General features: G+C 40.7%; 1 protein-coding gene across 4 annotated transcripts in view; it reads right to left on the bottom strand.

Annotated features, from left to right (window-relative positions):
- Positions 1-27,139, bottom strand: part of OSBP2 (oxysterol binding protein 2) — a 273,565-nt gene that overhangs the window by 147,753 nt on the left and 98,673 nt on the right. Inside the window, exon 1 of one of the 4 annotated variants that reach the window (XM_044275845.1) lies at positions 18,264-18,342. The exons of 2 other annotated variants lie outside the window; for them this stretch is intronic. In XM_044275845.1, coding sequence (XP_044131780.1) covers positions 18,264-18,342 — 79 coding nt within the window. Of the gene's footprint in view, positions 1-18,136; positions 18,156-18,263; positions 18,343-27,139 lie in introns of those variants that run through there. One more of the 4 variants, XM_044275847.1, reaches the window with a different exon arrangement.

Raw genomic sequence — 27,139 nt, 5'->3', positions numbered from 1 at the left:
ATGCTAAACTGGAAACAGAGAAAATGAAATTATGGTTTATTACTTTATACTCAGAAGTTATTGACAAGAACACTTGTTAAAGGGAACCTGTCATGAGGAGAAACAAGATACGAGTATTGCAGGTTTGATATCAATTGATTGCTTCTATTTTTGTTAGGCTACTTTCACACTAGCGTTTTTGCTGGATCTGGCAGGGATCAGCAAAAACGCTTCCGTTACTGATAATGGAACCATCTGCATACGTTTGAACGAATCCGGTTGTATTATCTTTAACATAGCCAAAACGGATCTGTCATTAACTCCATTGAAAGTCAATGGGGGACGGATCAGTTTTCTATTGTGGCAGATTGTGCCAGAGAAAACGGATCCGTCCCCATTGACTTGCATTAGGGGTCATGACGGATCCGTCTTGATCAGTTTCCCCTGATGGAAAGCAAAATGTTGCGGTTTTCTCTCCAGTCTGGGAACACAACTAAACAGAACAGAATGCATTTTGGAGCATTCTGTTCTGTTCAGTTCAGTTTAGTTTTGTCCCCATTGACAATGAATGTGGACAAAACTGAAGCGTTTTTTTCCCAGTATTGAGCCCCTATGATGGAAATCAATACCGGAAAACATAAAGGGTAACGGTCATGTTTTCATAAAAAAATCAATTTTAGCATCTTTAGCAGCAGCATTAAGCATTAAGCATAAAGCAATCTTTAGTTTCTTCACATACCACTGTTTTCCTTAAGTTTTTCCCTTAGTTACGGCTGTTTAAACGTTTACAATATGAGGACCTTCTCAAGATGGCTCCTCTGCCAGTTCTCTGAGGCCAAAACTGCTTTCCCATACACACTTGCTGTAGCCAGCAGCTCCCTGCCAGCCAATTATTTGGATTACTGAGAGACACGCCTCCTCACTCTGAAGCCTAATGCAGGCATGAAGTGTGAAGGACCACCCGTCTGTCTTCTGTTTATACTAAAAGGAAGACAGACAAGCCCTAGCAACGGTCTTTTAAGGGAGCAGTGGAAAGGGACAGAGGACATTAATGAAAGCTGTTATTATAAGGTAAATGCAGATCTTTTGACAATTATTGACAGACTAACTCAGGTATACATAGCTAGCTGTAATAAACTAGCAAATAAAAAAAAAATGACAGTTACCCTTTAAACGCCAGTCTGAAAGTACCCATAGCCATTAAAACGGTATAACACCTGCAATACTTTTATTTAGCTTCTTTTAATGAGAGCACTAAACTAGTTTTCTATTGGCTAACACGGTACCACGGTTTCTTTTTTCTTTTGCCTGTCATGATGAACATGGTGTCTGAGCATGGTGTGCAAGCACGACCACCACTGATGGATTGCAGGGTGGTCTGTAACCATGGAAAAAGAGCAGTGTATAATGTAATGGAAAAATGAATTCGGCCAGCAAAGGAAGCAATATGAATAATAACAATACATTAGTAAGTAACTTGTATTAACTTTCTCTTCATGATAAATGCTGATGTGAGACAGCCCCTTTAAGCTGTTTTATATTACATTCCACATTTGTTACAAGTTAAAGGGGTTGTCCAGGATTATTTTCCATCCCCCCTCACAGTAGTGCCTGTGAAGAGATCTATCTTACCTGCTCCCCTCCTCTCCATTCTGGTTCCATGGCTCCTGGTCTGTCTTCACTGCATATCCAGTCCCCGCCTATCAGTGTCCACATGGTCAAGGTCACATGTACCACTGCAGCCAATAAATATCCTCAGCGGTGACATGTCCCTAAGCGGCACATGGCCTAGCAGAGACATGCTGCTTGGCCAGTCACTAGTTGCAGCAGTGCATATGAACCTGTTTGTGCGGAAGTTGACAGGTGGGGACAGGAAGTGAAGTGAAGACAGCCCAGAAGCCATGGAGGAGGAACAGAGTGTGAGGAGCAGGTAAGTATATATTGTTTCACAGGTACTGCTGGATGGGATGGGGGTGGGGGATTTAAAAAAATAAAATATCCTGGACAACCCCTTAAAAACTCCCTACAAGCTCTAAACCTTCATTTTCAAGATCAATGGAGGTCCTAGAGTTGGATCCCCACTGATCAAAAAGTGATGGCATATGCCAGCGATATGCCATCACTTTATAAAATGGGAATACCTCTTTAAGATAACAATCAACTGGAGACAATTGTAACAGCACCCCGGGCATAAAATGGGGTAAACGCAGTTTATTCTATATTCCCTTTCCAGATGCACAGGCAGCTACTAAAGATGCCAATCTCCCGAACTGGAAACCATATGAATGCTGCATACAGCCAAATAGGAAAAACCATATGAAAGGTTTACAATCCTAGCAGTCGAACTGGAACAGCATACAATCCCCCCAAGAACGAGACCAAGCTCTGTGTTGAGGGTAAAGCAGTGGACAGCCAGAGCTGTGTGTTTATTGTTCTTATATACACATTCTTACACATTCTTACACATTAGTACCACCCACAGGGTTTTGTAAAACAACCAGTAACCCCGTACAATACACTTAGACACTCCCACACAAAATCCTCCCCTCTGCCTGTGATACAATTACCTTACACAATGGGTTAATGTAATTATCACAGGCAGGAGAATACACAGTTTTACACAATGTCTTCTCTCCTGGAGACAATTGAGAAGTAATCCAATTTATCTCCAAGGGCAGAGGCAAAACTCCATTAGCCACATGGTAGCAAAAGACAATAAAAGACATAAGAATATTTAACTGTGCAGCTATTGCATAAAACATAGACATTTAACATATCCCCAGATAGCTCAGGTCTGAGCGCATATTATTAGGTGAATGGCACTCAGACTAAACGAATACAGTAGAATCGCCATGGAGCCAAAGTCTTTCACATAGTCTTTTGTTATCCGAATGGGCTCCATGGCATAGCTATCTAGGGTATCACTGTGCAAATAGGGCAAGTACCAAATGACCCGGCTTTCATGTCTTTGCAGGGGAAAATCAAGCGTTTCAACATGGGGCCATAGTCTAAAGGAAGCAGGCGGGCAACCAGGCTTCTCCAATGCAATGTGGCGAGATTGGTCTCGTCACAACAATAATAACAAACTGACTACAAATGTGTTCATGTCAGCTTCTGGGGTTGCTTTCTCGGAATGAATTTTAAAGGATTTACCCAGACAAACCTTCTATTTCTAGTTCCTTTCTGAAATATCTAATCAAGACATTTGTCCTAACAGACGCTTGCGCTCTAGAAAGTATTGGTATCACATGAGTTGCTGTAAAAAGCTACTTGATGAAATTCACTGCTTCTTATAAAGTGACATTAACAATGAAAGTGGTGCTTTTTCATGGTATCAATACGTTTTTCATCATCGGAAAACCTGGACCGTGTCAACCAAAAATTGTATTGGAACAGGGTATTTTTTTTAACACAATATATGTAGAAAACTTTTTTAGCATTTGTGTTTTTATTTTTTATTTTGGCAGTACTGTGCTGAAAAAGAAATTCAAAATACACTCACCTAAAAAATTATTAGGAACACCTGTTCTATTTCTCATTAATGCGATTATCTAGTCAACCAATCACATGGCAGTTGCTTCAATGCATGTAGGGTTGTGGGCCTGGTCAAGACAATCTCCTGAACTCCAAACTGAATGTTAGAATGGGAAAGAAAGGTGATTTAAGCAATTTTGATCGTGGCATGGTTGTTGGTGCCAGACAGACCGGTCTGAGTATTTCACAATCTGCTCAGTTACTGGGATTTTCACGCACAACCATTTCTAGGGTTTACAAAGAATGGTGTGAAAAGGAAAAAACATCCAGTATGCAGCAGTCCTGTGGGCGAAAATGCCTTGTTGTTGCTATAGGTCAGAGGAGAATGGGCCGACTGATTCAAGCTGATAGAAGAGCAACGTTGACTGAAATAACCATTCGTTACAACCGAGGTATGCAGCAAAGCATTTGTGAAGCCACAACATGCACAACCTTGAGGCGGATGGGCTACAACAGTAGAAGACCCCACCGGGTACCACTCATCTCCACTACAAATAGGAAAAAGAGGCTACAATTTGCACAAGCTCACCAAAATTGGACTGTTGAAGACTGGAAAAATGGTTTCTTGAACATGACAATGAGTTCACTGTACTAAAATGGCCCCCACAGTCACCAGATCTCAACTCAATAGAGCATCTTTGGGATGTGGTGGAACGGGAGCTTCGTGCCCTGGATGTGCATCCCTCAAATCTCCATCAACTGCAAGATGCTATCCTATCAATATGGGCAAACATTTCTAAAGAATGCTATCAGCACCTTGTTGAATCAATGCCACGTAGAATTAAGGCAGGTCTGAAGGCAAAAGGGCGTTCAACACCGTATTAGTATGGTGTTCCTAATAATTCTTTAGGTGAGTGTATATAGATAGGTGATCCACTGTCAGTTTACTGCTGCTGTGAGGGGTAGCTGTATGCTGGTATAATAGTTGATAAGTAGAATTGGGATGACAGTATGATGGCTCCATTGTTCTCTTGATAGACTTAGGCCTGTATTACACTGGCTGAGGGTCAGCCAGATTATCGCTAACAAGCGTTCGTAGGAACACTTGTTAGCGATGATCTGCCTTTGTAAAGGTGTCGCTGATTACCAAATGAACAAACAAATGCTCGTTCATCGGGCAACTGCATCTTTTATACAGGCGAAAAAAAATCAGTTTAGACGGCACGATCTACCGCCGGCAATCACACTCTGCTGCCAGCAAATAATGATTCTGTATGAGGACAAGCGATGGCATTAGCAATCATCCCCCCCCCCCCCCCCCCCCGTCCCCATACTGTGGATGAGATCTCTTTCACTAACAAGCAGGTGGTTGTCGGGAAGTAACGCTTCCTTCCGAACAATTGTAATGCTCATCTTCTATTCTAATACACCATAGGAGGACTCTCTCTGGTCGCAGTGATGGTCTGACTGTAAAAGTTAAGAAACTAGAACCTGGAGTGGCTTCAAAGTACAAAAGAAATGCAAGACTTTCCATGATACCTTTGTTCTATTTAGGTTACTGGTTTTAGCTTACAAACTGCTGATGCCAAATGCAGACTGTAGAAATAATTTCTAATTTTCAAATATGCAAGCTGGTACAGGTTCTGTTAAAAATACTGCACAAAATAGCCCAGCATACTGTGCTATTTATCCAGTAAATTGCTGGCCTCTCTGGCAAAATCTCAACAGACCCCACTTTAGTCAATGTGGTTCGTCGATCACTACAATGGAAATTACAGATGTGAACCCACTTTTAAGGCCCCCTTACACAGGTTGACTGACCAGGCAATTATCTGGGACTAATGAGCGTAGGTGAGAACTGCATTTACATGCAGCTATAATCTGTGCTGTATGGGGACAAGTGATTACTACTACGGTCACTTATCCCCTTGCAGAATTATGTTATCTGGGCACTAGTTAACTACACAAAATAATCTGCTGCCTAAAATCAATAATTTTGTGCAATCATCCAATGACTGGTGGCACCTATACACAGGGCAAATACCAGAAAAGAGCATTCATGTGAATATTCATTCTTTACGTACACTATGTGTGTTCAGTAGATTAGCAAAAAGATCTAGAAAAATCAAGATGTCCAGCTTCCTTTCTGGAGATATGTATGGTGCCGTCATGCTAGTACGTCAACGGGCCTGTCCATCTGGTAGAAAACAAGCCAGATGCTCCAACAGAACAGAATTAATTCACCCTCGAACTTCAATGAGCCAAAGTAGAAATCAACAGAGGAGGCACAACCGGAAATCTGTAGGAGCAATCTCCAATCAACAGATGTCTAGGAGTACTAGAGGGATATTCTTGCCAATGCACTATAATGGTCTCATCGATGACTAATATAGACTTTCTGTTTCCTGCTGAGCAGAAACAACTGAATTCTAATTAAAAGCAGAAAGGAAAATTTTTGCCTCATCCTTTTCCACATAATTGTAAAGAGCCAAATAAAAACGTTATCTACTGTAATTATATTGAAAGTGTCTGCACAAGTCGATGCAGAATTTATACTCATAATGGACAGTAACGCTGGAGGCACATGCAGTTTTTGATACGGTTTACTGAGCCAAAGTCAGGAGTAGATCCAGCAGGAAGGAGAAGTAGAAGTCTTTTCTTTACATTTTCCAATCCTTTTGAATGCACTTCTGGTATTGGCTCTAAAACGGAAACTGCATGTGATTCTAGTTATAGGACAATATAAGGTTGGAATCACACATACAATTTTTGTGTCAGTTTTTGGTGCACTTTACTAGAAAAGCATTGAAAATCATTTAAATGTAAGAGCTGGTGCAGAATTTGATTTCTCAGTGGCTTCCCTGTTCTTTCCAACCCATAAGGTTAGTAAATCTAATAATATATGTCAATTAGGGAGTAGTCGTATAAACTTCAGTACATCACTTGCGGTTGCTGTCTGTATTACACAGCAGCAACTTGGCTCTCCCTATAAGGTTTTGAGAAAACTCACATCCCAGCAGTTTAATCAATCAGATGCCACAGTCAATGTTGACCGTGGCATCTTGGCAGATAGACGGAAGGAGCTCGGTCTAACCGGCATCTCAGACACATCTCGTCTGATATACACAAGCTCAGAGACAAGAGTCAAGAGGTGAGATGAGGACATGGCAAACTAGACCTTGAGCATCAAGACTACCCCCCCCCCCCCTACCCGACTTCAAACTGTCCTTTTGCCTAAAGCTCGAGGGATGAATAAAGTGGTTTTGTGGCAAAGTTATCCATTAGATGAAATGCCCCAAACCATCACTGGTGACATGATGACCACAGCTGTAAGTGGGGTCATTATGGTGGTGACAGGTCCGTTTAAATATATATAAAAATATATATATATATATATATATATAAAAAGAAAAAAAGAAAAATGTGTGGCAGCACCAATGTATGCCAAAAAGAGAAAATAGGGTGCTAGGTCCAGGGAATTCACTGCTTACCCTTGTATTTAGACGAAAACGGACAGCAACTCCAAATAGTACAAAAAATAATAATTTATTGGGCCACAGTGGCACAGAGGCGACGTTTCGGTTCAAAATCCAGAGCCTTTCTCAAGCATCAAAGGATGCTTGAGAAAGGCTCTGGATTTTGAGCCGAAACGTCGCCTCTGTGCCACTGTGGCCCAATAAATTATTATTTTTTGTACTATTTGGAGTTGCTGTCCGTTTTCGTCTATATATATATATATATATATATATATATATATATATTTAAAAAACTCTTTCCTATTTCTCATACATATATAAAACAAAAATAAAACACAGACTGGTATGGCCAAGATAAACACAACTGGTATGGCCAAGTCCGCAATGACTAAATCTATTAATATATAGACTATTATTTAACCTGCCCAGGGAATGCAATAAATAAAACAAATAATCCCCAATGCCAGAATTGTTTTTAGGTATCCCAAATCGTTATCATTAAAAACTATAGCTCCCTCCATAAAATGAGACCTAACACAGCTCACAAAAAATTAAAACATTATGAGTGTCATAAAGCAGTAAAACATAACAAATACCATAAAAATGTGGTATCTGTATATTTGTACTTGTGTCACGGGGCGCCAAAGGCGCACTTGGTCTCCCATCAGCCGCAGACCTGCTGCTTAGCTTCGGGAGCGAGGCTCTGTGTTTGGCCTCGTTCCCAGGGTGGCTTTGCTAGCTGGGAGGCTCCCTGCTTCTAGGTCTGCCTTGAGCGCCGAGCTGATCACTCGGTGCTCGACTTGTCTGTCTGTCGGTCATGTGACCCTGGCCGCGTCACATGACCCTCAGAGCCCACTATAAATACAGGCAGCCTGCTAGTCACAGGTTGCCTGTTAATTTTAGGTTCTTGGCTATTTGTTGGACTACTGAATACTCACCTGATCCTGTTCCCTGACGATCCTTTGCCTGCTCCTCCTGTACTGCGCATCCCTCCTGGTATTGTGACCTTGGCTCCCACCTGACTACTCTTTGTGGACTCCTCTAGTACTTCTCTACTCTCCTGGTATTTGACCCCAGCTTCTCCTGACCATTCTTTGCTTAACCCTTTGTACTGCGTAGCTCTTTTGGTTCTGACCCGGTCCGTTCACGTTCCGTATTTTGTCTTGTCTGTCTTCCCTGCACATATCCTAAGTAAGGGACTGTCGTCCAGTTGTCCCCTGTCATCAGGACTCGTGAGGCAAGTAGGCAGGGCCAGGGGTGAGGGTGGAGCGCAGTGGTCACTATCCTTCCCCCTGTGTGTGTGTGACCGTTACAACTTGCCCGCAGAATAAAGTTAAAATTGTATTATTACCGTGCAGTGAAATGCATTGGTTTTCATATTGTCGTCTCCCATTTTTTTTTTTAAAGGTTAATATACTTCACCTGATATACCCAACAATGGTGCCAATACAACTTGCTCCAAATAAAATAAGCCCTTATACGGCTATGTCAATTGAAAAATATGGCTTCGGAAATACAGAAAAAAAATATAAAAATACTATACATAAATAATAAATCGCCAAGCCTTACACCTTCCCACTGTATGGTTTTTGACCTTTAGTGTCCATTTTTTTCATTTTCATAGTTACATTCTAAGAGCTATAACTTTTTTATTTTTCCATCGATGTAGCCATATGAGGGTTTGTTTTTTACAGTACAACTTGTAGGTTCTAATGGCGCCATTTTGATGCATATAGCTTACTGGTTAACTTTTATTAATTCTGAAAAAAATGGTGATACCGCCTCTGAATTTTTTACGCTGTAAATTTTGCGACATTCACTTTGTATCATCAATAACATAACTTTATTCTCTGGGTTAGTACGATTACAGAGATAACAAATACATATAGTTTTTTTATTTATTTATTACTTTTGCACAGTAAAAACCCTTTTTTTTTAAACCAACCCAAGGAATCCTGCATAACGGAAACCAGGCGGATCCGTTATGCAGCCTATAGACTTCTATTATGACGGAATGCAAAACGGAATGCCGCTAAAAGGCATTCCATTATGGCCCATGGTAACAGAATCCATCACGGAATTGTAATAGAACCCAAACCCGAACCCGCAACTCGAACTTGTAAAAGATAAGTTCGCTCATCCCTACTGATGACCTATCTAGAGGATAGGTCATCAGTAGTAAACTCCTGAATAAAACCTTTAATGAGTTTCGCTTCTAATTTATCACTGAGACTTTTTTAAATAGGTCTCAGTCTCAATGCAGTAGGAGGATGGAGTAGGAAAACTGGAGGAGCTTTTCTAGAAATGTTAGGCTTAAGAATGAACCAAATGTATCAAACAAAATGTGACATTTAATAAATGTGGCATAAAGTACAAGGCAGACTCAAGACTCAAGCAATACTGACTTCAAATATTCCCCTCATGATAATTCCTCCCCTTATGAGTTAAGAGAAATATATAATTATTTTTATCACACTTATTTTACAATCTTATAATTAAAGTACTTATTTTAAAGTACTTTTATTAAAATCTAATAACCCACTACAGGCTTATTACAGAGAATAGTCTATAATCTACCATTGTCTTCTCTATAATGTTCTATTCACTGTTCCAGGGAACATGTGGGGATAAGCTTAACAAATACAAGAAAAGCCTTGATTCTCTGATTCTAAACGTAACTGCTGCTGTAAGCCACTTGATTGGGTGAATTACATATTCTTTATAAATCGGACACCATGGCATTTATTTTACTTTACTCTGGAAATTGCAAGAGATTTTAATAACACTACTCACAGAAGATCGGCTGTGATCATTACAAATGTCGGCGTGTTTGGGCCAACCTGATAAAGCATTGGGTATATCAGGGCTTCACCATGGTTTCATGGTTATAAATAGTTCAACACTGTATGATCACTGATATTACGATGTGTGATAAGACAGTAGAATGATAACATTATGTTTACCAGCAAGATATGGTTAAAGAGGACCTGTCACTAGTGTTGATCGAGCACCAAAATGCTCGGGTGTTCGAGTGCTCGGGTCACAATGGAAATCAATGGGAGAACCGGAGCATTAAACCAGGCACCCCCTGCTCTGAAGAGTCTGTTCATAGGAAAAGGTCAGAAATTGATGGAAACACCACCGAATGGTTCGGGAACAGCTTGGTCAGGATGTCTGGATGCATCTTGGACTCCCAGGTCGCTGCTGGGAATGATGTTGTCCGAGAAGTACACTACTTTAAAAGACTGACAATAATACGAACAAAACCAAAGATAAACTCGATTTTAGAGGAAAAATTGTTAGGAAACATTCTTTCCTGTATATTTATTTGTATATAAAGTGCAAGTGCTGCCAAAAATTACAAGGAAGAGGCACTCCGATACAACCTGTATATCACATAATGGAGTGCCTCATTCACATTGTGGTACAATTGTTCAGGTAGTGGGATTCCTACACTCATAAAGCCTATGCACTAAGTGAAAGGGCTTCCAAAAATTACAAGGAACTGGCACTCCAATACACATTTTATTACACATAAAGGAGGGCATCATACACCCTTGAAAAATTATGATTGATGGCCTGCTGGTGATCCTCAAAAACATTAGGAGCAAGGGCCAGCTCCATGACCCTCTAATACATTAGGGGCAAGGGCCTGCTTGATCTGACCATCTAAAACATTATATGCGAGGGCCTGCTGGTGAGCTGACCCTGTAAAACTTTATGGTTGAGGGCCTGCTGGTGAGATGACCCTCAAAAACATTATATTCGAGGGCCTGCAGGTGAGCTGACCCTCAAAAAGATTGTAGGTGAGGGCCTGCTGGTGAGCTGACCCTCTAAAAGATTGCAGGTGAAGGCCTTCTGGTGATCTGACCCTCTAAAACATTATGGTTGACCTTATAAAACATTATATGCGAGGGCCTAGAGGTGAGCTGACCCTCTAAAACATTACATGCGAGGGCCTGCAGGTGAGCTGACCCTCTAAAACATTATATGTGAGGGCCTGCAAGTGAACTGACCCTCTAAAACATTATATGTGAAGGCATGCAGGTGAGCTGACCCTCTAAAAGATCGTAGGTGAGGGCCTGCTGGCGATCTGACCCTGTAAAACATTACATGCAAGGGCCTGCAGGTGTGCTGACCCTCTAAAAGATTGTAGGTGAAGGCCTGCTGGTGAGCTGACCCTCTAAAACATTACATGTGAGGGATTGCAGGTGAGCTGACCCTCTAAAACATTAGGAGCGAGGGCAGACTAATAAGCATGGACCATATACCCTTTTTTTGTTGTGGAAGGGGTCCATGGGAATACAGTTTATTCAGTACATTACAAAAAACACATTTAAAGTGCCTTTATGTTCAGCCACTGTCCTCTGGTGGAGTAGAGAAGTCAGGGGCAATCCAGGCCTTGTTTATTTTTATAAGAGTCAACCTGTCAGCATTCTCAGCTGACAGGAAGATGAGCTTATCAGTTATTATGCCCCCAGCAGCACTAAATACCCGCTCTGACAAAAGGATGGCGGCAGGGCAGGTCAGCACCTTCAAGGCGTAGAGCGCCAGTTCGTGCCACGTGTCCAGCTTGGACACCCAATAGTTGTAAGGCACAGAGGGATCATTGAGGACGCTGACACGGTCTGTTACGTACACCATCTTCTAAAATTTTTCCCTCCTTGTGATACTAGGCCGCGCATCAGGGTGAAGGCGCTGGCCGGGGTGTCATGAAACTGTCCTAGGCTTTGGAGAGTGTTGCCCTGCCTCTGTTGAAACTGCTGTGTGTTCCCCTCGTCGCCCCTTCTCAGCTGCTCAAGGAACTACGTACTCCGCCGCCAGCGTTGTCAGCTGGAAATCTTTGGAGAAATTTTTCCACAAGGACCTCCGGGTATTGCACCATTATGCTCGTCCTCTCCACCATAGGAATGAGAGATGAGAAGTTCTCTTTGTAGCGGGGGTCGAGAAGGGTGAATAACTAGTAATCGGTGTTGTCCAAAATGCATAAAATGTGTGAGTCACGGGAAAGGCAGCATAACACAAAGTAAGCCACGTGTGCCAGTGTCCTAACAGGCAAGACTTTGCTGTCCTCATCAGGAGGATGACTCTCAATCTCCTCATCCTCTTCCTATAATATTCCCACGATAACGATATTAAGAAATGTATTGCGATAACGATATATATCGCGATAAATGCCCATTTAGAAGAAAAAAAAAACACTTGGGGCCACAAGGAGACATTATACTGTATGGGGGCAGCCACAAGGAGACGTTACACTGTATGGGTCAGCCACAAGGAGACGTTACACTGTATGGGGCAGCCACAAGGAGACATTACACTGTATGGGGGCAGCCACAAGGAGACGTTACACTGTATGGGGGCAGCCACAAGGAGACGTTACACTGTATGGGAACAGCCACAAGGAGACACTACTGTATGCAGAAGACACATGAGATGCCGGGGGTCAGACTCACTGCTGGTCCCACTGGGACAGAAGAAGCTGGGTAAGTAACAAGCCACCCATGGCCATCCAGAGAAGCGAGACAGTGGTGGGTGTGGGCGACCATTGCAACAAGGGACAAAGGTACAGAGACACTAAACTGCCAGAGTACAAATAGATAAGCAGGCAAGGAGAAGGCAAAGAGTAAACAGGTAACCATGCTGGGTCAAAAACACAAGAATACTCATAATATGCACAGATTCATCTAACACACACTGGAACTAGGTTGACAATACAATAACTGGTATTGAACAATCTGATAACACTATTTAAGTAGAACACAGATATCACTGGTTGTCTCTCAAGCCAAGTCTCTTTCTACCTCTCTTCTCTAGAGCAGACAAGCTTGTCAGGCTATACCTACTCCTACTTCTTTGTCTGGCTTCTGGAGCAGAGATAGTGACAAAAAGACAAAACTGACAGCAAAATTCCCCTCAGGATAAATTCCTCCCCTTAGTTTTCTCTGAAAGATCACAGTATTTCATAGTTCTGTGTAATGTTGGCAACCTGCCAGGATTTCATGCTGCCCGTGGTTACAGTGGCATAAGTTTACTGACAGATTGCCTTTAAGCTTTAATTAGAATACCCCTGCAACTGACCAAACCTCCTGATATGTTGTAGGATACATAAAAATCTTTTTTTTAATAACAGTCTCCTGTCGGGAATAGTTTTTCTTTATTGAATTTTTAACTACATATTTTTATTTCTTGCAAACTCTATATTTGGTTAGTGACATAATGGAACATGCTATATCTGATGCACTGAATCCCACATGAAAGGATACCTAAAGAACTATATAGGGATCCATACTAATGTATTTTAGGAAACGTTTTCTTGAGCCACAGAAGCATTCTGTTACCACCTGCAAACCTGTGGGGAATGTAAGAGTGCCTGTGGCTGGCTTGGTCCAATGCTATAATCTGGAATTTGATATTTACTGTAAACAATTCCTAATATAATCTTGCTCCATAGATGGAGTTTATTTAAAGGACCAGTTAGTGATTTTACAGCCTATGGGGGAATTTATCAAGTAACACACTCCTGATTTATAGCTTCAAAAATTTACAAAAACAGGACATAGCATTTTTTGAGTTGCGTAAACATTTTGAAACTCATTGCAATTTACACCATTCACTCAAGCTTTGAAAAGTGAGTTAAAAAGTAGGTGTTTTTAGCTATGTTACGGCTGGTTTGCATTTGCGTTAGGGAATTACATTATAGGTTCCGTTATAACAGAGTTATAATGGAATATAATGGAATTTTAGGACAGAATGCAAAACGTAAGCCTTTAAGAGACATTTCGTTTTCTTCCATCCTAATACATGTCTATGGGGGCACATAATGGTTCCGTTATACATGATGGAAAAAATAAAACTAGTTATTCGTCTAAAAAAATGGAGTAACATTCTACACAGAAGTGTAGAGAACAAGTTACATTTAGGTTGCGGCTTAATCGAACAGTACAAAATATCCAACTTAGTCAAACTATGTGATCATAAGGCCTCATGCACACGACCGTTGTGTTCCGTTCCACAAAATGGGGTTCCGTTGTTCCGTGATCCGTTTCCGTTTTTGTTTCCGTGTGTCTTCCTTTATTTTTGGAGGATCACCAGACATAAAGGAAAGTTAAAAAAAAGTCTAAGTCAAGTTTGCCATGCAAATTATAGGAAAAAAAACGGACGTGGATGCGGATGACAATCTTGTGTGCCTCCATGTTTTTTCACGGACCCATTGACTTGAACGGGTCTGCGAACCGTTTTCCGTGAAAAAAATAGGACAGGTTATATTTTTGGGACGGACTGGAACCACGGATCACGGACGCAGATGACAAACGGTGCATTAGCTGAGTTTTCAACTGACCCATTGAAAGTCAATGGGTCTGTAGAAAATCACGAAAAACCTAACAACGAACACGGAATGAAACAACGGTCGTGTGCATGAGGCCTAAGTTTGTGATTTTTTTTTCCCTATGTGGAATTATTGGTCATGGCCTAAGTCGCTGTCATGAAATTTTCGAGGGCAATGTTATGTTGTATATTTCAATGTTTGTTACTGGTTCATATCTGGTGCACAGGGAGAGAGTTATTAAAATTCTTGGATGCCCAACAATTGGACATGGCACTGTGTTCACCATTAGTGTTGAGCTTGAATATTCGAAGAGCAAATATTAATCGCGAATATCGCAACTTCGCTAATTCGCAAATATTTTGAATATAGTGCTATATATTCGCTATATCGAATATTCATCATTTTTTTAACATCTGAAAACATGATTCCTCCCTTCTTCTTTCTTGTGGGTCAATGAGTCATTGGCCCACAAGCAATTTAAGCAGGAAGGAATCATGTTTTCAGATGGAAAAGAAATAACGAATATTCTAAAAAACTAATATATTCCCAATATATTCGTTATTTAGAATATTCGCATTTTTTTTACCCTATCTGTATAGTTGTTCGCATACTCCTCCCCGACAAGCATCCCCGTCACCATGGGAACGCCTGTGGGTTAGAAAATACCATCGGATCTGAGTTTTCCCTGAGATCGTGAAAACTCTGATCCGATGGTATATTCTAACCCACAGGCGTTCCCATGGTGACTGGGACACTTGTCGGGGAGCAGTATGACAAAGTGGAATAACAGTACAGATTAAAAAAAATAAAGACGAATATTCTAAATAACAAATATATTCACTATATTGCTATAACTTTGTTTTTTAGAATATTCGTCATATTCTCAAACAAGAATATATAGCAATATAGTGAATATTTTTAAAATACCGTACACATTTAGACTGCAATTTAGCTTATATAGTGCTATAGTATTTTTTTTTTATAGTGTACAAGAGACAAAAAAAATTAGACTATAAAAAAAAGATTATAGCACTATATTATCTAAATTACAGTCTATTTGTGTATTTTACGAATATTCGCTATATTGCTATAACTTTGTTTTTTAGAATATTCGTCATATTCTAAAACAAGAATATATAGCAATATAGCGAATATTCGTAAAATAAACATATTAGCCATAGCTATAGCCAACCAATAGGAAAGTTGCCTTATACAGTTAAAAGAAAAACCGAAATATGCGAATAATTAAATGGCATATTATTCGCGATAAATAGAATAATTGCAAATATTCGATTCTGACGAATATAAGACGAATATTCAATTGAATATCCTGCTCATCACTATTCACCATTTTTGTATACAGAGAAGAGTTGGGAAAAGTTAAAGGGGTTCTAGTTTCATACTGATTACCTATCTTCAGGATAGATCATCAATTTGAGAAAGGTAGTTATCTTACTCTCAGCACCCCTGACAATTAGCTTTTGGAGGAAGAAGCACCTCTGGTGAGCACCATGGCCTTCTCACAGCCGTGCTTGGTATTGTAGCTCAGCCCCATGCTCCTAGGCTAGATGAACATTATGTCACATGACCTAGGTAGAGGGTTAAAAAAGAACTCCCGCCAAAATTTTTATTCTCTGACCTGCTAGAAAGGTACATGATATAATCTGTAGTAAAGGTCATTTTCTTAATGATGTATTTGTGAGTTATCCCCTCCCTTCTGATCCTCAGCTGTGTCATGTGACCAGCAATCAGACTCTTCAACTGACACAGCATCTTATGTGTGGTCAGGAAGTCAGTTTCTCTATGTATTCCTATGGGAGCCTCACTCTCAGTCTCATAGGAATGACTAGAGACGTAACTGACTTCCCGTCCTGTTTCAGTTGGATATCAGAGAGTTGGTCACATGAAATCACTTTCTAGCAGGTCAGAGAATAAACATTTTTGCCAGGAGTTCTACTTTAAACATTTAAAGAGCACTGCAGCTTCTTCAAACAGCAGATCGGTGGGAGTTTCAGGAGCCAGACCCCCGCTGATCAGATATTGATGACCTATACTGAGGACAGACCATCAATATCCAAATCCCAGTGAACCCCTTTTATAAAAAATAAAAAAAACTTTAACTTTGGACATGTCGGAAAGAAAGGGGCAGGGGCTTCAAAAATATTTACACCAGGTACAGCATGAATCCTAAAGATATAGGAATTCTTCAAGCACAGATCCTCAATTTAATGAATTTAAAGGGGTTATCCCATGATTCATATAAAAAAATGTAAATGAAACATCATATAGTACATGACAGTACATCTATTTCTAGAACCAGCCTTGTACCTTACATGGATCCAGAGCTCTTTCCATTTAAGCTTGCAGGTCAGGGGTGTGTCCTTTCTCAGGGGGCATGTTCTTTCTGCTGCCATCTCTCCCAGTACCTGTCAAAGCCTCTAATAGCTGGTGGCACTTGAAGGATGGAACTGAGCATGTGTGTCCACCTCAGCGATGTTAATGAGGTGGACAGAGAAATAAGGAAAAGAACAAACAGCAGAAGGCACTAGGCGGATACAAAGTACTGAATAAACACAATCATAGGCTAAACTAAATGTTTAATTACATGCAATTACAAAACTATTCAGATCAGGTACTGGTTTGAAAACTGGAGAATATTTTTACCCTTTAACGTAAATTGCTGATTATAAAAAAAAAAATTGCATTTTTTTAGTGCAAATCAAGGACCCATGTGAAAACTGAATTTATCATCCATCAAAATCTGATTTACTTTGAATTCCTTAATACATAGATTGCTGGGTATCTAACTGCTACTTCTAAATGCAGGGATCAGCAATCTCCGGCACTACAGATGAAACTACAACTCCCAGAATGCTCCTTTCACTTCCATGGGAGTTGTGAGAACAGCCGAGCATGTTTGCATGCTGGGAGTTGTAGTTTCACAGCAGCTGGAGTGCCGAAGGTTGCTGATCCCTGTTCTAAAGCATGACAACCTCATCATCTGCTTGAAGCGACATCATGATCCTTGCATAAATGCCTACTCTGCTGTATCCTGTAATATCCTAGCAGAGGAAGTATAACGATCAGATCATGACATCACCTAGCCAGCGTTGAGAAGTTCATGAAAAGACTCTATGGATCTGAACATCTCAGGTAAGTACGATTTTGGGATATGGGAGATAAAAAAATTAAACTAAAAAAAGTTTTAAAAAAAGTAAAAAGTATTTCTGCTGTAATAATATTTGAGCTGTATTCAGTATTTGTTTATCATAGTGTTCTAGAAAAGTTCATATTCTATTACAGGAAGGCTGCTTTCATACGTTCAGTATTACATCAGTATTTGGAGGCTGAACCCAGAAGTGGGTCCGGATCATAGAAAAGGCACAAATCTGTCCATGATACTTTTCCCTGCAGGATCCACTCTTGATTTTGGCTTACATATACTGCTGTAAAATACTGACCGTGTGAAAGAAGGCACATGAAGCGGAGGATGATGCCAGCGTACTCCTTCACGTCTTCACATTCAGCAAATCACACAGCAGCAAATGACATTGAAGGTGACCCAGCGCTCCTGTGCTATCTTCTCGGACACATGCTGCATAATAGCGAATCACGAAAACAAGGCAGTCGAGCAGAATTAACATTTCACAGGCGTCCAATCTCACACATCATGAGAAACAAAATGGATGCTATCAGTCCCCTGACGTAAAAGTTGCACAATTAATCCTACCGCTCTCTGACGGTACAAATCCCCCTCCGTGGACCTATCCCCACCTGCAGAGGTGCACAGCTTCTCACCTCGCCTACCACATGGCAGGTCAGAGGCGCTGAAGCCAGCCCTGCTGCATTGTCAGAAGGCAAGGATAAAAATACATACACATGCATGCTGCTTAAATCCGCCTCCCGTCGGTGCACGTAGTCAATCATGCAATAACAATACCCGCAGGACATCACTTTTTATGGAAAACCAGAGCCTGTGTCAGCAAGCCGGGGAGGCCACTAACCCTTCTTATACTTATTCAGACAGCCGGTGTTGCAGAAGGAACGAGCGGATGGCGACTCCCAGCAGCCCCTGCCCTTCATTCCCTCAGGAAGCTCGAGAATGCAGCAAAATGATTCACGTTAACATTAAGACGAGGAAAAAAAGTAAGAAAAAAAAACAAAAAAAAACTAAAAAACAATGAAATAAAATGTGAACATGGCTGCCTCAATCACCGAGCTGTTAGATGCATGGCTGCCCTGAGAGCTGCTGGAGCACAGTGCAGAGTCCTGCCACATGCTCTTATCAATGCAGCAGCCATAGAAGTTAACGGGAATCACCAAAGCCTGTTACCAGAATGCATCAGGGCTCACTTCAGCATACAGGCAGCGGTTAACTCTATGTGAACAGACAGGATGGAGCCAATCTACACATCTGTACAGGACGAAATGGAGAGCACTCACTTAAGGGAATATTGAACGCGTTGGCTGTGTGTTTTGTGCAAGATAATCGAAATATGTCAGGCAGAAATAATTATTTTGTCAAAAAAGTGTTAATGGCATATATGTGTGTGTAACTATAGGGTATATAACAATGTATTCTCCTTAACAATGATCAGTTCAGTCCTACACTGAAAGTATAGTATTCGTATACAAGTATAATAACATATTCATATATGCTAAATAACTCATATATTAAGGAATTGCATTAACAGCCATCAGCAAATAGCGACAGTCCAGAAACTGCAGTGACAGAATTCTGTACCTGTAGTCTCCATATATTAGTGTATAATCATTTCTGTATTCTCCTTATATCAACATATAACTCATTTATTCTCATGATGTATTCTCCTTATATCTATAAGTGTATAATGACTCCTGTATTCTCATTATATCCATAGGTGTATAATAACTCCTCTATTCTGATGTATTCTCCTTATATCTATAAGTGTATAATAACTCCTCTATTCTGATGTATTCTCCTTATATCTATAAGTGTATAATAACTCCTGTATTCTCCTGATGTATTCTCCTTATATCCGTAAGTGTATAATAACTCCTGTATTCTCCTGATGTATTCTCCTTATATCTGTAAGTGTATAATAACTCCTGTATTCTCATTATATCCATAGGTGTATAATAACTCCTGTATTCTCCTTATATCCATAAGTGTATAATAACTCCTGTATTCTCATTATATCCATGGGTGTATAATAACTCCTGTATTCTCCTTATATCTATAAGTGCATAATAACTCCTGTATTATCCTGATGTATTCTCCTTATATCTGTAAGTGTATAATAACTCCTGTATTCTGATGTATTCTCCTTATATCTATAAGTGTATAATGACTCCTGTATTCTCATTATATCCATAAGTGTATAATAACTCCTGTATTCTCCTTATATCCATAGGTGTATAATAACTCCTGCATTCTCCTGATGTATTCTCCTTATATCTATAAGTGTATAATAACTCCTGTACTCTCATAAAGTACTCTCCTTATATCCGTAAGTGTATAATAACTCCAGTATTCTCCTGATGTATTCTCCTTATATCCGTAAGTGCATAATAACTCCATTATTCTCCTGATGTATTCTCCTTATATCTGTAAGTGTATAATAACTCCTGACGTATTCTCCTTATATCCATAGGTGTATAATAACTCCTGCATTCTCCTGATGTATTCTCCTTATATCTGTAAGTGTATAATAACTCCAGTATTCTCCTGATGTATTCTCCTTATATCCGTAAGTGCATAATAACTCCTGCATTCTCCTGATGTATTCTCCTTATATCTGTAAGTGTATAATAACTCCTGATGTATTCTCCTTATATCCATAAGTGTATAATAACTCCTGCATTCTCCTGATGTATTCTCCTTATATCTGTAAGTGTATAATAACTCCTGATGTATTCTCCTTATATCCATAGGTGTATAATAACTCCTGTATTCTCCTGATGTATTCTCCTTATATCTGTAAGTGTATAATAACTCCTGTATTCTCCTGATGTATTCTCCTTATATCCGTAAGTGTATAATAACTCCTGTATTCTCCTGATGTATTCTCCTTATATCTGTAAGTGTATAATAACTCCTGTATTCTCCTGATGTATTCTCCTTATATCCGTAAGTGTATAATAACTCCTGTATTCTCCTGATGTATTCTCCTTATATCCGTAAGTGTATAATAACTCCTGTATTCTCCTGATGTATTCTCCTTATATCCGTAAGTGTATAATAACTCCTGTATTCTCCTGATGTATTCTCCTTATATCCGTAAGTGTATAATAACTCCTGTATTCTCCTGATGTATTCTCCTTATATCCGTAAGTGTATAATAACTCCAGTATTCTCCTGATGTATTCTCCTTATATCTATAAGTGTATAATAACTCCTGTACTCTCAAGTACTCTCCTTATATCCGTAAGTGTATAATAACTTCTGTATTCTCATTATATCCATAGGTGTATAATGACTCCAGTATTCTCCTGATGTATTCTTCTTAGATCCATAGATGTATAATAACTCCTGTATTCTCCTAATGTAATCTCTTTATATCCATAAGTATATAATAATTCCTGTATTTTCCTTATTTCTTTAAGTGTATAATAACTCCTCTATTCCCCTTATGTATTATTCTTATATCTATAAGTCTATAATAATTTCAGTATTTTCCTTATATCCATAAGTGTATAATAACTCCTGTATTCTCTTCAAGTACTCTCCTTATATCTGTAGGTGTATAATAACTCCTGTATTGCCCTGATGTATTTTTCTTATATCTATACGTGTATAATAACTCCTGTATTCTCCTTATATCCATAAGTGTATAATAACTCCTGTATTCTCCTTATATCCATAAGTGTATAATAACTCCTGTATTCTCCTGATCTATTCTCCTAACGTCTAAAAGTGTATAATAACTCTATTAGTGGACAGATGAAACCAAAGTTGAATTATTTGGAAGAAACACACAACACTATATGTGGAGAAAAAGAGGCACAGCACACCAACATCAAAACCTCATCCCAACTGTGAAGTATGGTGGCGGGGGCATCATGGTTTGGGGCTGCTTTACTGCGTCAGGGCCTGGACGGATTGCCATCATCGAAGGAAAAATGAATACCCAAGTTTATCAAGACATTTTGCAGGAGAACTTAAGGCCATCTGTCCACCAGCTGAAGCTCAACAGAAGATGGGTGTTGCAACAGGACAATGACCCAAAGCATAGAAGTAAATCAACAACAGAATGGCTTAAACAGAAGAAAGAAAGCGATTCACACCAGACATCCCAAAAATATTGCTGAACTGAAACAGTTCTGTAAAGAGGAATGGTCGAGAATTACTCCTGACCGTTGTGCACGTCTGATCTGCAACTACAGGAAACGTTTGGTTGAAGTTTTTGCTGCCAAATGAGGTTCAACCAGTTATTAAATCCAAGGGTTCACATACTTTTTCCATCTGCACTGTGAATGTTTACATGGTGTGTTCAATAAAAACATGGTAACATTTAATTCTTTGTGTGTTATTAGTTTAAGCAGACTGTGATTGTCTATTGTTGTGACTTAGATTAAGATCAGATCACATTTTATGACCAATTTGTGCAGAAATCCATATCATTCCAAAGGGTTCACATACTTTTTCTTGCAACTGTATATACTGTGATGAGCAGGCCAAGGAAAAAAGCATGGAGGTGACATCACCAGCAAAGGAAGGAGGGCGTTAGTGACATCACAGGCAGTTAAGAGAGCACAGAGGAGGCACTGGGTTCACTGAATGGGCAGGCTTGGGCTCAGAGAGTTTTGAAATGCCCTGATGGGCACTTTGTAACCTAATTTGCATATAGAATAAACATCATTTTCTGGACATAGAAAATCGACAAAGGTATACCAAAGGTATGTTTGTTTCTGACTTCAAGGCAGCATGGTGGCATTACTTTTACAGGTCAAATGTTGGTGACAGATTCCCTTTAAGTAGTTATCTCATTTTAAAGAGACCCGTATTGTATCTTTCTAGATGGTACAGAGGAACAGCTGTGGTTTCATTCTCAACCTCAGCATTTTTTCTACTTTACGAAAGACCTTTCCCCAGGGAGACATAGAGCAGGTGTTAATTTTGGGCATATGCTAAGTGTGGCACATTATACATTCCAGCAGGACGCTTAACTATTTTCTCTGATACTACAAAGAATTTATTAAGACGCACAGGATGAACCTAATATTTACCATGGGAACTCTTACAACAGGAAACAAAATAGCCAGGTAATTGACACAAGAATCCTTGTATCAATCAATAGAGAAAATTACATCAATGGAAACGAGGCGCAACAATACAGGCAATCAGAGGCAGATACTTATAGATAAGTCAGAAAGAGACAATAGATCAATACTAGAATCCTAATGAAGAAAATTGGGAAATGGAATTGCAGTAGCTGTAGACATCAACGCATATGAATAAAAAAAAAAAAAAAAAAAAAAAAAAAGATCAAGAAAGTGTCGGACTTTCCATCACAGTGTTATTATTCCATTACCTTCTACTGTAGACATGCATTTAGGTGCAAATGATGCAAGATTTATATTTTAACAGAAGACATGGAAAAAATAAGAAAATTGATGAAAGGGTTGTTTGGGACTTAAAGGCTATGTACATCTTCAGGAACAATTTTTCATTGCATTTTACTCATTTTGTGTATCCAAAAATAATTTTTTCAATTGGTCTTTATTAAAAATATTCAACCTTTCTGTCACAAAAAGGTTAACTGTCTAGCTGTGTGAATCGTAATTTCACTTTGTGCTGTCATCTAATAAACCTTATCGCTAAATAACTAAAAGGTCATAAACACTTATTTAAGCAACATTCTTATCAGCAAGATAAGAGCTGAGCTATAATGAGTGTTTATAAGGTCTGAGATTAGAAATAAGGAGCCATCAGCTCCCTGTCTGACGGAATAGAGTAAAATACCAATTGGAAAAAAAATATTTTTTGCGCAAAATGAGTACACTGAAATGATTTTTTTTAAATTGCCCCCAAAGCTGTACATAACCTTTAAATGCTTGATCACTGAGGTATGACCCACTGATCACCACTATGAACGTGTTGCTCCAGGGATGGCTATGTGTCCATCATTGCTCTCACAGGCACAGCTGTTTTTCTTATACTTTGTCCCTTTCCTACTCTCTGTGGTAGAAAAGGAAGGAGGCACAAAGTGACATAAAAGATGGCCATATACCTGTAGATAGCTGTCAGATGAATGCTCATTCAGGCAGCAGTTATTCTTCATAACACTAACACATATGCATGAATGGCGCAGCCACAAATGATTGGGTGCGTTGAAATCCAACATGCCTGACCCATTTTGTGGCCCGGCATCTGCTTTCATGGGAGACATGGGACACCCCTATATATATTAGGTCAGTCCATATATGCAATTAGTTTGGACCATGAGAGGCGCGGTCAGACCGGGAGGTGGACCATGTTTCCCAAGCAGACCACGATCATGTGCATGAGCCCTTAGGTATGTTGAACGTCAACAGACTGGTCTGTCTTTCCCCTGTCATCAGTGCACCCACATATAAATTTATCTATTGTGTAGAGTACTTTTATACAAGATGTAAGAGCGCAAGTCTCTTCTTCCTAATTAGACATATAAAACAGCCTGTCTATCACCACCCTGAGGAAGGCCGTAAGATGGAGGGGGTGGTCTCCTTGTGACTACACCAGACTGAAAAACTATGGGTCTGTGGTTTCTTCAGTGCAAGAAGTAGCCAAACAAGACTCATTTCATATGCCATTTGGCTACTAGTAGTATGGACCTGTAGCTGTGGTTATTCTGCCCTTACAGCAGAATCTGACAGATCCACTTTAAAGAATTATTGCTCAGTTTTGCATGAAGCTAATACTAGGTGGACTTACAAATCACATCACCAAGTATACATTTCCATATTTTTTTATCATTAGAATGTAGTTACTGTATGTGCTGTGGCTGTGCACCCAGTCATACAATGCCTTAAATGGGTTGTCTTTCTTCAGAAAATGGCATTTATCGTGTAGAGAAGGTTAATACAAGGCCAGGGCCGTTTCTTGGGCCGGGGCCGGGTTGCCGCCCGGGGCGCTGTCAGGAGGGGGCGCAGAGGGGCACAGAAGGAGATGAGCGCTGCGCTTCCATTGTGGAAGCGCTCACTCATCTCTACAGTCATCTGTATCGCCGTCCTCAGGACGGCGATACAAATGTCTGTGCTGCGGCAGCCGACAGGGGAGGGAGAGGTGTGTCCCCTCCCTGTTTCTCTGATAGGCTGCCAGCACTAGGCCGGCAGCCTATCAGAGGCCAGTGCAGGCGGCACGATGACGTCATCGCGCCGCCTGAGCCAGCGAGGGACACAGGCCAGAAGAGGCCTGCATCGCATCCTGGAGGAGGTAAGTAGAAGTTGTTTTTTTATATATATGTTGTGACGGTATGCGAGGTGATGGACGATAGGTATGTTTCACCTCGCATGCTCTCTGTTGTCAGTGACTGAACCGGAATCCGGCCCAGGTTTTTCCAGCCTCGGTGGCAGGCTTGGTTCCGGTCCAGAGATTGTGGTCCACTGGAGTTCACCTCCAGGTGGACTTTAAATAAACAGGAAGAGAGCACAACAGGGCTCTCATGTGCTGAGTCTCAGGACCGTAACCTGTGTTGCTTAAGAGAGAGCTATGTTTGGATGCGAGAAAAACAAAAGGTTTGCTTTACCATTTGTGTTGGGGGTGTCGGGGAGCAGCCCCACACCGTATAGTCAGGACACGACTGTATAGCTTAGCGCCGGACGGCAAGGATTTACTTTCTGTTTTGTTTGTTTCCTGCTGTACAAACCCTTTTGGCTAAATAAACCTGGCAACCAGCCAGATTTCAAGGAAACTGCCTGCATACGGACTGTCTGTTTCAGAAAAAGGTGATCCCCACTAGCTAATCTCCCACAATATGTACAAATTACAATACTGGCACATAAGGGGGACTACTAGCACATAAGGGGGGCTAGTGGCACATAAGGGGGGCTACTGGCACATGATAGGGGGACTACTGGTACATAAGGGGGGCTACTGGCACATAAAGAGGGCTACTGGCACAAAAGGGGGGCTTCTGGCACATAAGGGGGGCTTCTGGCACATGATAGGGGGGACTACTAGCACATGATAGGGGGGACTACTGGTACATAAGGGGGACTACTGGCACATATGGGGACAACTGGCACATAAGGGGGGCTACTGGCACATAAGGGGGGCTACTGGCACATAAAAGGGGCAACTGGCAAATAAGGGGGGCTACTGGCATATAAGGGGGGCTACTCGCACAGGATAGGAGGCTACTGGCATATAATGGGGCTACTGGCACTTGATAGGGGGGCTACTGGCACTTGATGGGGGGTGACTGGCACATAAGGGGGGCTACTGGCGCATAAGGGGGGCTACTGGCACTTGATAGGGGGGCGACTTGCACATAAGGGGGCTACTGGCACATGATGGGGGGGGGGCTCTTATTACTGGCACATGATTGGGGGGCATCTATGGGGGCTTTTATTACTGGCACATGATTGGGGGCATCTATGGCGGCACATCTTACTGGCACATGATTAGGGGGCATCTATGGGGGCACATCTTACTGGCACATTATTGGGTGGCACTATAGGGGCATCTACTGAGGCTAAAAAGAAGGGGTATTTTATATGTGGGGCTCTGTATAGGGGCATTTTATACTGGGACACATTATAAAGGGTATTATGGGGAAGGGGGAGAGGAGCACTATGGGGTAATCTACGGGGGCACTAAGAAGGGGTATTTTATATTGGCACATAATGGGAATATTAGCTCAACTGGGAGCATTACAAGGGGGTATGTTTTGCACATTATGAGAAGAATTATTTCTACTGGGGGGGGGGGGGGGATTTTGGTGGGCTTTATTACTCCACCACGGTATGAGCTCCCTAGTAGCAGCACCAGCCTCTCCCTGCTCTGCTATCCCACTGCCCATTCTCCAAATCCTTATTATGAAATCTTTCTCATTAGGATAAAACACAACATTAGCTCCGCCGAGCCCCCGAGCCAAAGTGTTGAAGTGGCGTCCGAGATCTCCAAGGGCCAAGCCAAGTAATTGTAAGTTTTCATGTGAAATATGTTTATGTTATATACATATAGCATACACTGTGCCACACAATATACAGTATACCGCTACACTGTGTAGGGGTTACACTGTTTATTGTACAGCATGGCACAGTTATATTGTTCGCCATGGCGTAACCTCCATACATTTTATGTACAGTATACAGTAATCCGCCTTGCCATCTATGCTTTGAATCTGGTTTTATAAGTTACTTGGTTTTTGTACATTTACTTGCGTGTGCTAGTTGAGACCTGCTGTGATTGGGTTTGAGTTAGTTATTAAATGCTAACATGACAGTTTTTTGGTTTTGCACATTATTGATGATTGTATCTCATGACTACTCTTCTAAGGGTATTGCATTCCTTTATACTGCAGTTCCCCTGTACCACTCTGCCTGCGACTTTTAGCAGTTTAAGCAGTAATTTATGATTTTCTTTTGCTCTCAATAAATCTTCTGTTGAGCATAAAAAAAATATATATATATGGTGAGGCGGTTAAAAGTACTCTTCTGATATGATTTCATTGAGCAGTTTTGATGGGGGGGGGAGGAAGGTTTAACAATCGCCCTGAGAGAAATTTTACCTAGAAACTGCACTGTACAAGGCACTTACTAATATATTGTGATTGTCCATATTGACCTCTTTTGCTGGCTTGATTAATTTTTCCATCACATTATACACTGCTCGTTTCCAGGGGTACAATCCAGCAGTGGTAGTTGTGTTTGCATACTATAGGAAAAGGCTCCAGCCTCTCTGGTGCATATAGGC

The sequence above is a fragment of the Bufo gargarizans genome, chromosome 1 (genome assembly GCF_014858855.1).
Source record: "Bufo gargarizans isolate SCDJY-AF-19 chromosome 1, ASM1485885v1, whole genome shotgun sequence".
In the NCBI taxonomy this organism is placed as follows: Eukaryota; Metazoa; Chordata; class Amphibia; order Anura; family Bufonidae; genus Bufo; species Bufo gargarizans.
Note: the sequence above shows the minus strand (reverse complement) of the source record. Positions and strands in the feature narration are given on the sequence as shown.